The sequence below is a fragment of the Vanessa atalanta genome, chromosome 19 (genome assembly GCF_905147765.1).
Source record: "Vanessa atalanta chromosome 19, ilVanAtal1.2, whole genome shotgun sequence".
In the NCBI taxonomy this organism is placed as follows: Eukaryota; Metazoa; Arthropoda; class Insecta; order Lepidoptera; family Nymphalidae; genus Vanessa; species Vanessa atalanta.
In genome coordinates, this window is record NC_061889.1 from 4,678,773 (window position 1) to 4,694,433 (window position 15,661).

General features: G+C 29.0%; 3 protein-coding genes across 4 annotated transcripts; 2 read left to right on the plus strand and 1 right to left on the minus strand.

Moving 5' to 3' along the window:
- Positions 1-3,345: 3,345 nt before the first annotated feature.
- On the plus strand, positions 3,346-6,252 carry LOC125071416 (inhibitor of growth protein 1). 2 transcript variants are annotated; one of them, XM_047681655.1, is made up of 5 exons: positions 3,346-3,582; positions 4,119-4,325; positions 4,480-4,653; positions 4,952-5,071; positions 5,338-6,252. In XM_047681655.1, exons 1-5 carry the CDS (start codon positions 3,447-3,449, stop codon positions 5,658-5,660), a joined length of 960 nt encoding a protein of 319 aa, XP_047537611.1. In that variant the 5' UTR covers positions 3,346-3,446; the 3' UTR covers positions 5,661-6,252. The 2 variants fall into 2 exon arrangements, with proteins under 2 accessions (XP_047537611.1, XP_047537610.1); XM_047681654.1 differs by having other exon boundaries at positions 4,468-4,653; positions 5,338-6,251.
- Positions 6,253-6,341: 89 nt separating this feature from the next.
- LOC125071415 (ras association domain-containing protein 8) lies at positions 6,342-11,738 on the minus strand. The gene is made up of 10 exons (XM_047681653.1): positions 11,480-11,738; positions 11,079-11,189; positions 10,846-10,970; positions 10,531-10,719; positions 9,875-10,103; positions 9,504-9,620; positions 8,812-9,014; positions 8,519-8,633; positions 7,973-8,099; positions 6,342-7,796 (listed from the first exon to the last, which is right to left on the minus strand). The coding sequence occupies exons 1-10, from the start codon at positions 11,549-11,551 to the stop codon at positions 7,696-7,698; spliced, it is 1,389 nt and encodes a 462-aa protein (XP_047537609.1). The 5' UTR covers positions 11,552-11,738; the 3' UTR covers positions 6,342-7,695.
- A 276-nt stretch (positions 11,739-12,014) lies between these two features.
- LOC125071484 (dynein light chain Tctex-type 1-like) lies at positions 12,015-14,977 on the plus strand. Its single transcript, XM_047681748.1, has 3 exons — positions 12,015-12,104; positions 12,624-12,792; positions 14,823-14,977. Exons 1-3 carry the CDS (start codon positions 12,081-12,083, stop codon positions 14,975-14,977), a joined length of 348 nt encoding a protein of 115 aa, XP_047537704.1. The 5' UTR covers positions 12,015-12,080.
- Positions 14,978-15,661: the final 684 nt, after the last annotated feature.

A 15,661-nucleotide genomic window follows, 5' to 3' on the forward strand; every position in this document is an offset into this window, starting at 1 on the left:
TCACCATTAAAACCTCATTGGTATGAGAACAAACTGTAGTTTCAATAAAATATTATTACCACCAAATCCATGCAAAACGGCAAAATAAAAGATAAATAACATTTAAATAACAATGTCTATGAATCATCCACATCAACCCCACCAACAGCTAATTATCATTACCAGTACCTGGAGACCGATGAAGTCACGGTTATAATAAATCGCATAAAACCACTGTCAATGCTTTGTTGTGCTTTGTTTGGATTATTGTCTTAGGAGAGAAATATAATATTATAACGTCTCATTATACTGTTTCAATATTCTGTGCCATAATTACCGTTTACCCAATCAGGAATTGAATATTGGATGCAATTGGATGTGGAAACTGTTATTTCCCCATCGACAACATTTCTCGTTTTTCATTTAAATGCCTGTGTTTCGATCTTGTTACACTAATGAAATTAAACCAAACGTTTTAACTACCCATACTAGTAAACAGTTTTATTAGATTAAATTAAGGAATCTGCTAATTCATCATAAAATAATTGTTGGAATTATGGTTTTGGTTTATTTAATATTAGTTTTCGCCCGCGGCTTCACCCTTATGTTAGGGAGGGGGCGGGGGATCAGTCGTATGTTTTTTTAGGTATAAAAAGGTAACCTATTTCCATCCTCCATTTATAATAATAATATAGATGGCAATTTTTGTGTATGTAGTTTTCGTTTTTCTGTAAAAATCTCGATTGTCGAGTGTTTGCGTATTTTTTTAACTAGATATCTTGGAATATTATAATACCTGTCTGAGGAATATAAGAAAAGGAAAGTTGCGGTGCTTCAACTTTGAATTTTTGCCTAAGCTCAATGTTGTTCGTCTTCCTTGACAACCGACAAAAAGATTTTTCTTTTTCATGTAAATACTTGTTGAACAAATGTTTATAGTTTCTGTAAGTTGATGTCAGACCCTTTCCGCCCAAAAAAAATACTTTCAGACCTTCTGCGACGCTATACTGGTTGTCCAACACTTGACATCATCAACGAGATTGCACCCTGAATTAAGACGGACATGGTTGCAAGAATATTATTCCTCAACTTGTTATCAATTATAAAAATGTTTTTTGTTAAGATCTTAAGAGAATGCATAACTTATTCAAAAAAAAATAATAAAAGTCTGTTAGTTCAAAAAATGGTATACCTACAATATCACTTAGAAATGGTTTGTTTGTTAAAATTCTTTTATTTTAAGAAAGTATTTCAGTTACTTTCTTTTACACAGCACTTAGTAAGTTTATTCCCCACTGGTGTTACAAAATATTTAAATTTATTTTAATATGATTTTTTTATCTCTAGCGACATATTCTAGAACGACAACACTACGAGACTTGAAATTGACATTTCTTGCCAGAATAAAGATTAATGTAACCCTCCATTCACGCCGTCAACAGGGTGAATGAATTTTCTTCCCTTTTCATGTGTTTCATGCATATTTTCCGTTTCTAGTCGTTACAGGATTTACCAGGGTAACTTTGTGGAGGTACAGCATAATGTTCATTTTATTTGTTATATATATATGTAATCGTAATTAGCATCTATGCTAGTCTCAACTAAAATTTTAAACGAATGAAGGTAAAAAGGCATAATATTTTTTTACGTTTACTTCATGGATAAATGGATGATTGAATTCACATTGCGATACACGCCAAAATCTGGAAATCACTTAGCACGCTAGAGAATATGATATACACAAAGTCTATACCTTTGTTGTATTTATATGTGTACAAATACTGTCAACGCTGAGAACGCATAAAACTTGACTTGGCTATTAATTCAATTCTTAATTTAATGGCTTTTAGTTGTGCCGACAGGAATTAGATTATTTCGGCAACGTCACGTAGGATGGAGAAGACACGAATGAGATTGATCGGTACATTCGGTACGGTTTAAATAACAAAGTAAATAAAATTTCGAAGACAAGTATAGTGTTCTATTTACTCGGCTATTAAGCAACTAGTTAATAGTAGTGTTGCATATCGATAGTCGATCGATAGTTAAGGTGTTAACGACAGTAACGATAGTCTATCGATAGTACTGTCACGTGTCAATACTATCGATAGTATTGCAAAAACCATTACTTTTAACCTAAACTACCGATAGACCAAAACTATCGATATCCTGAATAGCTTTCGAGGTCAACTATCTATAGTCAAACTATTGATAGTTCTGCAACGCTGTTAAGTAGTATGTTTGTCGAATGTCAAGCATAGCTGTCACGCACACAGGCAATAATTGTTTTAGATCTTTTTTATAGCAATACTCTATCTAGATATTAAAATCTAAGCTGTATTCTTATTGCCAGAAGCTTTTTGTTGATGGAAATTTGGAACTCCTTAACATAAATTGCGATAAAACCTCTTCTCTTAAGTCTTTATTACGCTAATCATAATTTATGCAACACTAATAAAAGTAGTAGTACTATTAAGATTATATTTTTATAATTTAAATAAAATCCAATAGGATCATTCCTATTGGATTTTATTTAAATTGTAATAAGATTCAATTAGTAATTCTGATAATTCGGAAACGTCATTTAATACTGTTAAATAATAAAACACCTCTAATTTAAAACTATTGTGAAAATATATTTGTAGCTTACAAAGCTACACGACTTTTTGCATACAAAACACGTGCCTTACAAATAGCCACCTAATGATAAGTCATCATCACTGCCAGTAGGAAATTTTAAGCATTTCTTCGATCACCACCAACCTTATGAACTAAGATGTTTCCTTTGTTGCTGTAGTAACTACAGCCTCACCTACCCTTCAAACCGAAACACAACAATGCCTGCTAAGTATTACTACTTGGCGGCACCTACCCAGACGAGTTTGCACCAAGGTCTACCAACAAGTAATCAAGAAAGATTTACAACACTATCAAATATATAAAATACAACCTCGACGAGTTACGAATTGCCATTTTCTGTACATGTTTTATATTAATTTAATAACAAATAATCAAAAAATTAAATTATTTTCGAAAATGATCAAATCTTATTTTTCTCATAATTTTTAGATTTGCAGATAGTGATAAATAAAATAAAATGTGTTTCCAAACTTTTTAATCTGTTCAGAAACAGCTTCATAATTATAACACTAAATTTTATTTTGAATTTTGTATTACTGTCGCAAATTAAAGTATTTATATAATGTTGTCTTAACTGATGTTTGTATTTTGATATTATCGTTGAAACACTTCGATTAACTAAATTTAAAGCTAAATTTTATACCATGGTACAATAATTACGAGTTTTTTTTATTGTTGTTTCTGAACAACTTTGTCTATGGTTTAGAATAGTTTACGAACGTTTGACGGCTTTGGATTGTAGTAACTTGTTATTCCCTTTGAAAGTTAATTATATTTCTATCGTTTCTCATTATTTCTATGATGAAAGCTGTAAGAATTCTTTAGCCATGTTAAATCAAACTTCAACAGAAGCGCTTCTTTCGGCGACTTATGTTGAAAATTACTTAGATTGCGTTGAAAATCTACCTAATGACCTGCAACGACATTTATCGCGTATGCGAGAACTAGACGTGACTTACAGGGGTAATATATAACATTTACTACTTTTAAGTTTGCTATTATGATCTACAAACAGTTTCTAATAGAAGTTTTAGTTTGAACAAATCATTTGAAATTTGATTACTTGTATGTTGACGTACTATTTTCTTTACAATCTGCCAAGCATATTTTGATTCAATTATGACTATATTGCTTTCGACTATCCTTAAATTACTCAGCAAATACGTTCCAAAAATAGAAATAAAGTTTAGATTAGTTTGTTATTTCTATACTATCTCATTTTTAAGCTTCCCCTAAATCCCTTTCATATTTACCTTAGTGCAGTATATAAACAGCATTATGACTTTATTTTTATTATTACAGCTTCATTTCTCACACAACTACATTTAAATTAATATTATAATTAAGTTGTTATTTTATCATGTGTGTGATCCCTTGTGGGTAAAAGCCTCCTCAACCCATTTTCGTTTGCATTTTTCTGTGGCAATAATAATCCAATTCTTTCCCGCAATCTCTATGATATACTCATTTTTAAAATTTTACTTCTCTTTTATCATCAGAGTGCCTCCGTGATGCAGAAACACACTTAGCCGTTTGTATAGCACCCAACACTGAGGAACGCAGATGTGGAAGAGCCGCATTACGTTTACAAGCAGCTCTAGTTGCAGCCCAAGAAATTGGTGATGAAAAACTTCAAGTTGTTCAATTGCTTCAAGATCTTATTGATAACAAACAGAGATCACTTGATGCAGACCATAAAAAATTAAGTAAGGATAACCAATTTAAAACTAAATTTATAAAAAAAAATCATATATATATAGTTTTCGCGATGTGCTTTTTTGCCTTAAATATGTTTCTACCAAAATATTTAAAGTAGAAAACATTGAATGAGATTGTATATATTTTTAGTTTCATCTTTAGAAGTGAATACAAACGGCACAGCTAAAGAAGAATCTCCTCAAGCATCAGAGTCTCGGTCTGCAGATAAAGACACAAGCATACAACAAGTGCAACAAACACATGCACCCCCACCCCCTCCGCCTGAGAGATCTGGTGAAAAAGAAAAAGATAAGTCAGATAAAGATAAGACGGGAGGTGAGAAATTATATATTTAACATTTTAATATTTTAGGTGTAGCCGTGTCGTATGTTATGTCAAGTTATTCACACTCTTTTTATTAAAAAAGTCATAATATTTTTTATCATTCACAATAACTACTATTCTATATTTATGTGAGTTAATAAAAAGAGTCAACAAAATTATTTACTTTAACAAATTTAAGTTAACAAACATCTATTAAGAGAAATCTTAGAATTATATTACCTCTATCTTTATATAATACCAAATAAAATATTTCTCTTGATTTGAATTTATCTCTACACCCAATTAATAGGAGAACGCTGGTCGAAGCGAGCACGACGGTCAAGAACGACAGCAGGAGCTGCGACTGATGGCGCTGATTCAGGCGACCGCGACAACGACCGACATACGCACAATACTACACACAAGAAAGGTATACCTAAACAAAAAAACTTCATTGAAACCCATATATTTTTAAAAGAATATTACGATAGCATTTTTGTCTTGTGTGTCTTGATTCATGATGATAAGAATTATACTGTGTATTTTATATACTTTCTATGTCTATTTTCATTGAAAAAAATGCTTAAGATTCCTTAAGCAATTTTTTTTTTTGAAATTTCATATGTTTTATTGAAGTTTAAAAGTTTGCTTAGATGCCATGATTTTTCTTAATATAATCAACCTTATTTGGCGCAGGTATAGGTAAGAAGAAAAAGCGCAAAGCTCGACAGACAGCACAACGCTCAGAAACTCCTCCTGAAGAAACAGATGCAATTGATCCAGATGAGCCCCGTTACTGTCTGTGTGATCAAATTTCTTATGGTGAGATGATTCTCTGTGACAATGATCTCTGCCCTATAGAATGGTTCCACTTTTCCTGTGTCTTTCTCACAACAAAGCCGAAAGGGAAATGGTTTTGTCCAAAGTGTCGTGGTGATCGTCCAAACGTGATGAAACCTAAAGGACAATTTCTAAAAGAACTTGAACGGTATAACAGAGAAAAAGAAGAAAAAGCATAGCGATTGCTTGATTAAAAGTGAGATGACTGTGATTATTTTGGGCTCTGAGAGTTTGCAATGACCCTAATTAATAGAAATCTATAAATATCATATGACTCTGATTTATATAAATTTAAAAAAGGATTTGTTTTCAAGGAAAAAATATTATAAAATAATAGTAAAGACAAGTAAGTAAAATTCTATAACCACATTGCAAACTAAATTAAAAAATCTAAATTGAATGGAGAGAAATATATATTAAGTCATCTCACAAATGCCCGCAAGCAGACTATTTTACAAACATAAGTATTTATAATGTGATGATTATTAATATGTTATTCAGATTTTATAATGTAAAAGAAGAATAAAATACTTTATTGTCAGTTAGAAAAAAGGGGACTGAAAAGAATTCGTTTTATTTAATAACTTATTCTGGCAAACAATATGTATATATTACAATATTGTTCTCAATGTGAAGAGAATATTATGACATAATACTATTATTGTAAAGCGTCACGTTTGTACGCAATTATAAGAATTCTGTACAGAAAGTAGTTTTCTAATACAGTTGAAGTTAACACATTTTATTTCTTCAATTTAAATATAAGATTTTCAATTAATAATTGTTTTATTTTAATCTCATTTTGTATCCAAATAGAAATTTTAAAATTATAAAAATAAAATACAGTTTTCTTCTAAATTCAGTATATTTTGTATATGAATATACACAAACTGTCTTAATTAACCATGCAGAGTACACAGAATAATTCAATATATAAATAAATAAAATTTAGGATTAACCTTAAACTTTATCTATTACGCATGTACATATTTAATTTGTTAGGCCATACTTCTATGAAAATTGTCTATAACATATTGCAATGGCTTATATTTTCGACTAGATTATTATTATCAATACATTATTTCTATATTGCAAGAACATATGATATTTGATTATATTTGACAGATCCTTACAAGTTTATATAATATAAAAATTGTAAATACATAATATTAAGTTTTACACCAATTTTATGTATAAAATAATATTTAAAGTACCAACTCGAAAAATATATTGTTGATACCTGAAAGATATTTATTTAATATACTGCACTCATGGCACTACACTTTGATCACTTCAAACATTAACAAATTAATTATAATAATTAGTTTGTTTAGTTTCTACAAAACAAGTGCTTCAAATGCATACAAATGTCAAGAACAACTTTTAAAATTGTATCATTAATGTTAAATGCAACCCATATACAAGTCTAGTAGAACATTTTAAATTTGCCACTCTAAAGTTTGTTTATAGTATTCAACTTCTACACCTAAATCGTAGCTTGATAGTGCACATAAATGTTCTATACAATTTCTATATCTGATCTAAGGAGTAAAGAATATCAGTGACTGACATAGTATAAATCATTTATTTGTCAATGTTAGCACATATCATAGTTTTATCATTGTTTATTAATTCAATTCAATTATTATAGAAGACTTACTAGCAACAAAGTAAAAATGTTCGTAGTAGTTCATAGTTCACAATATAATTTTATCTGTGCAACTATCATTGTTTTGATTATATTATGAGATGGCAAGATACAATTAATACTTTAATAATATAATTAATATACAAAACCACAATTCTTATAACATACTTTGTGACAATGATTAAATATGACACTAATTTGAACACAAATCTAATAAATTATTCACTAAATAATAACTTACAAATCCTGAAAGTTAAATAACGAATTAATATTAATATTCACACAAAAGTCTATGGCAGTACAATAATACATTGCATAATTATATTAAAACATCTAAAATTCAAATCATCAATTACCTACATTCTATGCTAAATGTTAAACAAGCTGAAAGCTACCTATTTTCAGTATAATTAAAAAATCACCACTATACAAATCTGTTAACACAATGAACCCTTTGAAAAATTAATTCAAAAATATTTTCATAACCGAACATACTTTAGATGATGCTGTTTTACAAATGTCCTTAATGAAATGACCATATAAATAGGTACTATGATATTGATTTTTTATACCCACACACCATGAGGATTTTTATTAGTTGGTGCAGCATTTTCAAGCTGTCTTGGTGAACCTATTATTCTACGAGCACTTCCAGCCTTGCACAATCCTAAAAACATAATTGACAGTACATTATTATGTCTACAAATTATTCATGAAAAACAGTAATAAAATTGCTTATCAATCTTATTATTACAATTAATGATTAAAACTGTAAGTAATGTTTTAAAAGATTCTTATAAGTATTTAAAATATAATCCTCAAAATATTAACTATATTCCATACCATCAAGTGGATGTCGTAGTTCATCAACACTGCCTGTTAAACTCTGAAGATTTGCTTCTTTCATTTCTTGGACTAAGCGCTCTACTTGACGCTTCTTCTCCATTATCGCGTTCTCCAGTACTCCAACCTAATGAAAATGCTTTTTTATTTTTAAACATCATGGTGATCAATGTAATCAAGGAAAATAATAATTTTAATCAAACATTATTTTATAGCACTAACATTGTGGCCAGCTAGCCAGTGGCTCTTTCCAGTCATATTGGATTGCTATTAATACTATATTTAAAGAAGTATATATCTGTGTCTTTTATACAATGACAAAATTAATATCCAATACTACAAATTAATTGGTACCAATAATCGAATTAATATCAAAATGTTATATTGCCAAACAATATAACATTTTGATATTAATTCGATTATCAATATCATATCAAGATCTTTGGCCAGTTCTTGATTTTGGATGTAGTATTCGAAATCAGTGAAGAGGAATTAAGCATTTTTCTAGAAATATATTTAGGTGAACACAAAATTCTTAACCATTACCTCTCGTTTTAAATTCTCTGCTGTGAGATGATTAATTTCAGTTGCATGTTTTGCTTGTTGTATTTGAGTTTGTAGGTTTTCCATCTCAGCTAGCATAGACCTCTCCAACGCTTGTCTGAAATAAGTGCATTTCTATAAATGTCTATGACATTCAAAGATCATGTATGCATTAATCTAAATAGGATTTTTTTTAAAATGTAATAGTAAATCTTGACATTTATGTTAAATTGACAATTTTAGCTTTTTAACATAAAATAGTAAAAAGGTAGCATGGGGTGCACTTTTAAATTTACCTATTCTCTTGTTGTCGGCTATTTAAAACACGTTGTTCATTGTGTATATCCTCCATCAATTTGCGAACCTTGTTTTTACACTGCAGTAATTCAGTTTCACAATTAGCCAGTTTAGATCGGACCAGCACTATTTCTGATTTCAGTGTTTTTTCATTTTGTTTTACAATTTCACTTTCTTCTTCCACATAGTTAAGAGATTGTACCTGGTAGATATCACGTTTATTAGAGAATTAATTCTAGTAGAAGAAAAATATACTATATAGGTATAATATACGAAATTACATCAATGTGTATATAAGTATGTCATTGTCTGATTAAAGCAATTGTTTTCTAGACAAAAATAATATTAAAAGTATGTTTTAACGTAATATTTGTGTAGAAATAAATTAAGCTACATTAACAGCCGAATAAATTGGCTTATGAATCATTTTTATAAATAAAAAAGTGGGAAATACACATTAAACTTGTTTAGATTTACACACACACAAAAAATCTTAATTTTAGTTTGAGAATTTATTTCAGAACAATATAAAAGTCATTTGTAATTACAAAATATATTCACATTAGATATCATTCATAATTAAATTACGAATGTTACATTTTTGTGAAAACTTTTATTCAACAATGATGTACATACTTTTATACAACAATATATGGATAAATCAACATAACCTGTAAAATATTATAACTACCTGTTCGGTGCTGATACGAAGTTGGTTATCAGCAGATGTTATTTGCTGTTGCAATAACTCAACTTGTCGTTCTTGTTCTCTACCTTTGTTTTCCCAGTAACCAATCTCTGCATCATACTGAAAACACAATCTAAATGTACTTGTAATATTAAAAAAAAATTACATCATTTTTTACACCTTCATTAACTAACAGCAGAAATGGAAGTACATGACATAATATTAAGTAGAAAAAATAGTATATTTAAAATATTTTTTTTTCATCTAAAATCTTTCCTGTAATCTTATAGAGCCATGGCCAATTGCAATTATGGGATTAATAGTGCTAAGCTGACATACAACAGTGTTTAACCTTAATACTTAATAGAAATAACCTTAATAAGATCCACTTGTTGACTTGTTAGTTTTTCTCTCTGATAGTTTACTAATGAAACCAATTCCCTATATTGGCTGTTATAAGTAACGGCTTCGGGGCTCCTTTCTTCTTCAGGATGCTCCGACAAATTAACTGGTGACATATGTGGAGTCCTACGTGTTGTACGATTTGGGGATTTCCTTAAAGCTGAAGGCGGTGGGGGTGATCGATATGGCGGTGGCGGGTCTCTGTTAAATGTTAAAATTATCAGCCTATGAAAGCATTTGTTAAGATATTTGTTAATAAAGTCAGTCTTAAATAATAGTATATTGTTTATTCATTAAATTTAATTTACATAAACTTTAAATGCCCAAATATTCTTGATTTTTGACTATTAAAATTTTATAGTGTGTTAAAATAATGTATTTACTTCAATATATGTATAACTCCTGGTCTATTTTCCTTAATTCAATGAAATGAATTAGATTTCAATTAGATAGGTAAAAAAAGGAAAACCTATATGTAGATATATAGTCTTGGTATAACTCTTTTTTGTGACATTTTAATGAAAAAACTGTAGATAACATAGAAACATATTTATCATATATTTTTTATTATATTTATTTTTCATACTATTAAGTTATTGTTTTGGGTGGATTCACTGAGAATTCTTACCTATAAGGTGGGACATCTTTAAGCACTGGACTGTTAGATTCGGGAGATTTAGCTTGCTGCACACCCTTCACCACACCAACAGGATTACCAGGGGAAGTGTTATTTACATTGTTAAGTGTAGGGGTAGTGTTCACCCTATTAGGTGAATTTTGTTTATCTGCTGCATTCACATTTGATATATTATGACTCCTGTTAAGAAAAATATTATTAAAATTATAACAGTGACATTTTTAATATCTTTATAATAACATATACAATGTTTATTATATTAGCATTAATTAGATAACACTCTCAATTATTGTTTAATGTACAAACCCATTTCCTATTGGTGATCTAGAGTTATGAGTAGATTGTAAAGGTTTTTGGTTGTTGCTATTGTTATCAGATCTTCTTAATATAAATTGTATATCATTTGAATATTCACCCCATTTCATCAGGATCTAAAAGCATTATATTCTGAATTTATGAAACTGAAGGAATAAAATTAAGCAACTACTGTTTTTATATTATTACTTTTTTGTTATCGTCATAAATATAATTTGTTTTACCTTTAGTGGATATTCCTGTGGAGCTAAAAGTCGCTCATTATTTCTCCATCTTTCTATCAATGTGAATCTTCCCACTTTGCCAGTAGCATGGGCCAAAGCAAATACTACATCCTAAATTTTAACAAAATCGTAATTTTAGATGACAAATTATATAAAAAAAGCAATATCAAGCAACTAAACTAAATGAATCTTAACAAATAAATTAAATAATCCCAACTTATTATAGTCTGTAACTAAACTGATTCTAAATTTATACCGCCTAAAGTATACAAAAAAAAATAAGTAGCACGAAAAAAATTGCCATAAGTCAGTTAAGCGTTTGTACTGTTCATAGAATAAGAAACACTTCCAATACAATTTTTAAACCTTCAAAAATAGCTACGAGAAATTATTCTACTGACCTGGCAAGTGGTAGTCTCCGTCACCCCACAAACAATCCTTTGTATTCCCTCGACCCAGACCTTCAGCTCCATTAATTTTAAACAATTAACTTACAATTAACATATATCTAAGAAACCATTATACTATATTGTGGTCAATCCATAAGCAACCTTTTTTTCTATAAAAAACAAATGGAAGTAATACAACGCAAACATTCCGAATTTACAATAGAAAATATTAAGCTCAAAACTTCGAAGTGGGTTACGAGCAGAAACGTTCGGAAATGTACATAAGACTAACTACATAAAAATGACAGATAGATAAATAATTCGAATAATATTTTCCAAGCTTTATATTGAGCTTATAGTTTTTTTTATTTTAATAATTACTTAAATTGTTAAATTATACTTGTAGGTATATGAATATGATTAATTGTTTTAAAATTTTATTAGATGTGTAGTTCAAAAATTATTTTCTAACAGAAAAAACGAACTGATCGAATTTTAAAAAGCACTGACTGATGTTTCATCCTGACTGTTTATAATTATTCAAATACAATTATTATACTCATTTTCATCTAACTTTTCTGTTATTAGTTAAGGTTACGATTGTTAATATATAATGGCACAAGATGAAGATGAAGAGGTATCACATTCATATTGTTTCTGATAAAAATGAAATCAAGGTTTTCATGAGTAGTACTTATTATATTATGACTTACGAACGCGAATTATGATACTTATTATTTACTAGAATTCCGCCAAACTTATTTTTGACATAAAAGTTTTTATAGGGTACCCTTGCAAAAACTACTGAATGGATTTTAATGTAACTTTACAATCGTAATGATTACACATCAGAATAACACATAGGCCATAATTTATAAAGATATTGTATGAATAATACCTGACAACTAACACATAAAATGCGAGCGAAGCTGCGGGCGAAAACTAGTATCATATACATTGTTATGATAAAATTCCTTAATCCTAATTTAGTTGGTCTTTACCCTTGAAATAAACTGAGACCGCATCGTCAGTCGTCGACATTATTTAAAAAAAAGTAATTTTTAAATGTATAAGGTATAAGCACAATGATATTTCAGTACATCTGCGATCATTGTTTTAAGGTAAATATATATTTACATAAATATTATTTTTGTAGGATCTTTCGTTTAACGTCGAAGAAGTACAAAACATCGTGAGAGATAACATTGAATTTTGTCTTGGAGGGAACACTTATAGCCATTCTCGAGTTCCACAATGGATAACAGTTATTACAGAAAAGACGTTGACCAGACTTAATAAACTTAACAAGCCATTCAAATATATTAGTAAGTTAAAATTCCCTGTTACATTTATTTATGTCATCATAATGCTTTTGATTATTTTCAAATTACGTTTGGTTATCCGACAAAATTATCTAGGTCGCGAGAAGCTTTAATTGATTAAATAAAAAAAAATAGAGTATACTTATCACTAACATTCGGGTCTTGTTAATAACTATTTACACTATATACCTATTAAAGGGAACTAATCAAAAACAATGTAATTTAGATATAGACCATTTTACTAATAATACTTAGTACAAAATATCGAAAAGTGAAAATTCGATTAATCGACTACTATGTGAAGCTCTATTATGAATATTCAAAAAATAAATAAATGTATATATAATAACTAATTAAATATATATAATTATATTATATAATATTATAGGTATACCAAATGCCTGCTTCTTCCGATTTTAAAGTTCGTCGACCTTGCCTATGCAACCTATGTATTTTATGTTGAGGTATATGACAAATTATTTTTATATATGATTTGCTAGCTTTGCTCCACACTTTATAATAATAGTGACGATTTATGGTAGCATGTGTGACCAAGTGCGCCATCGCGTTAGCGCTGCTACTTCCAAAAAATATAAAAGTAATAATGTTTAATTACTTGTTTATTTATTTATTCGAAATACCATATTCACAAAAACAATGCAATCAAAAGTACACGGACCAATGCAGTTGATACACCACTATATGTATTTATAGCACTATTGAATTACAATAAGAAGTAATACACTCTTAAATTAATAATAATAATGGAAACTTAAACAATCACAAACTTAGGCAAAAGATACGGCCTAAGGCTTAATATAGTATAGTTGTATAATATCAGTATCAATATCATCATTTAGAATTGAGAAATCTTTATTTTCCAAGATTTAAATAAGAACTTGTAAGAGAAAAGTAGTTTATTTCCGTCTTTGGGGTACAAGTTTGTTTATCAAATATCATCAAATTCGGTACTGTGGTTTGGCCGTAAAAGAGACTGGCAGAAAGAATTACTTTATTATTATTAATAATATTAGTATTGATTGTAGGGTTTCCAAGACGTTCTTACTTTTTTATGCTGAACATTTAACGATCATTCCTTTAAAACCAAAACGCGAGAAAATGTGCGGGAGACAACTAGTAAATATATATTAAGGCCATTTTCTAAAAACAGACTATGTATTGAAAAATGAAAAAATATGTAAAATGACTATCTTACTTTCGTGTGCCTTTTAACTTTAAGACTTATTGATAAAAAGGTTAAGTGCGATTTCACTTAAATCGTATTACAAATAAAAGTTTGACTGGCGTCGAGATGTATCTCAAAATTATTATTTAAACTTTGGATAGGTAATAATGCTTTAAATGTTAAAGCAACAAATAGAGCTTTTCTGGGGACTAATAATAATAATGCGTTAGGAAAATGGTTTTATATTTTACTGTTAATATCAAGATTTAAGATTAATATTCAATTTAGATTAAATTAATATAATATATACATTATAAACAATAGAAGGTAGCCCAGTGTTTAGAAGACGTAAATCTTGATGATTCACAGTTTAAACTTAAATTCAATAACACATCACGTGCTCGGCGTTGAACAAAAACATCCTGCATGGGTCGAAAAGACAGGAGGCCTTAGCGTAGTCGTGGAAATTCACAGGCTGCTTTTGTACTTTTATTAAATTTTCTGATTTTTTTATATACTCTAAAACTCAAATGTATAAATACAAGTATGGTCGGATTTAAAGAAGGTCCGAGGTTACAATCCCTCGGCCCACCATGACAATTCCAATAATAGAGATTTCTGGAACAAAAAACATTCCAAATCCGACGAGTAAATATACTGTATATATTTAGATATAATATAAAAATAGAATTCTTGTATCTTGCAATATACACAGCTGAAAAAAGTTTAGTTCCCTTATATTGTTTGGAAAAATAGTAAGGACTACTATTTTTCCAAACAATATACTCCCCAAAATGTTTAGACTTCTAAATAAAGCCCCAAGTACAAATAACAAATTTATTTTTAGTGAGAATAACGGTGACCCAGAAAAATGGTTCTGGTTTACACACGGCGGCCGCGTACTTTTGGGATATAGCGACGGATGGGACGTGCACTGTGCGCTGGGAAAATAAATACATGTATTGCATTATAAATATATGGGCGCTCTCTTTACAGATGTAATAAAACATTATAAAATCGTTTTTTTTTTTATTTTCACCACTTACGATTACATGTTTTATATAAATAAATACAAAAATGAGTATCATTTTTTTAAATATAAATATAGTACTTCTTAAAAAAATCTGCTAATTTTATAATAAGAAAATGTGATGATACGTTAAAAAAAAAGAGTTTTTATACTAACAACTCACGTCCGCTAGCTCAGTTTTAAACATAATTTGACAATTGTTAAATCTCCGGGATTTTTTTCCCTTTATTCTCCGCAAAACTCTCTCCACTTAAAACTTTGCTTCTCGCGTCATATCATCGTTACAATTCATTACTTTTCAGCCGAGTTAAAAAAAGGGGATATTCGATTAACTTGTGTGTGAGTGGGTATTTGTAGGCTCTTTTTTTATAATATTTTTTATTTAGAAATAAATGACGAATAAAACAACAAAATAAAGCACATTTTAGTATTTTTATTTTTGGTAAAATTTACCACAATACAAAATAATGATAGAAATAAATAAAGTAATAAAATGTATAGACAGGACATAGAACTATGCATTGTAAAATTGGTGCTTTTAAAGCAATATAATATAATTTATAATAACATTAGGCAAAATGGCATGTGTACATTAAAAATAAAAGCATTATTTTTAACATAAAATAATATCAAGAGCAGACATTTTCACTTAATAT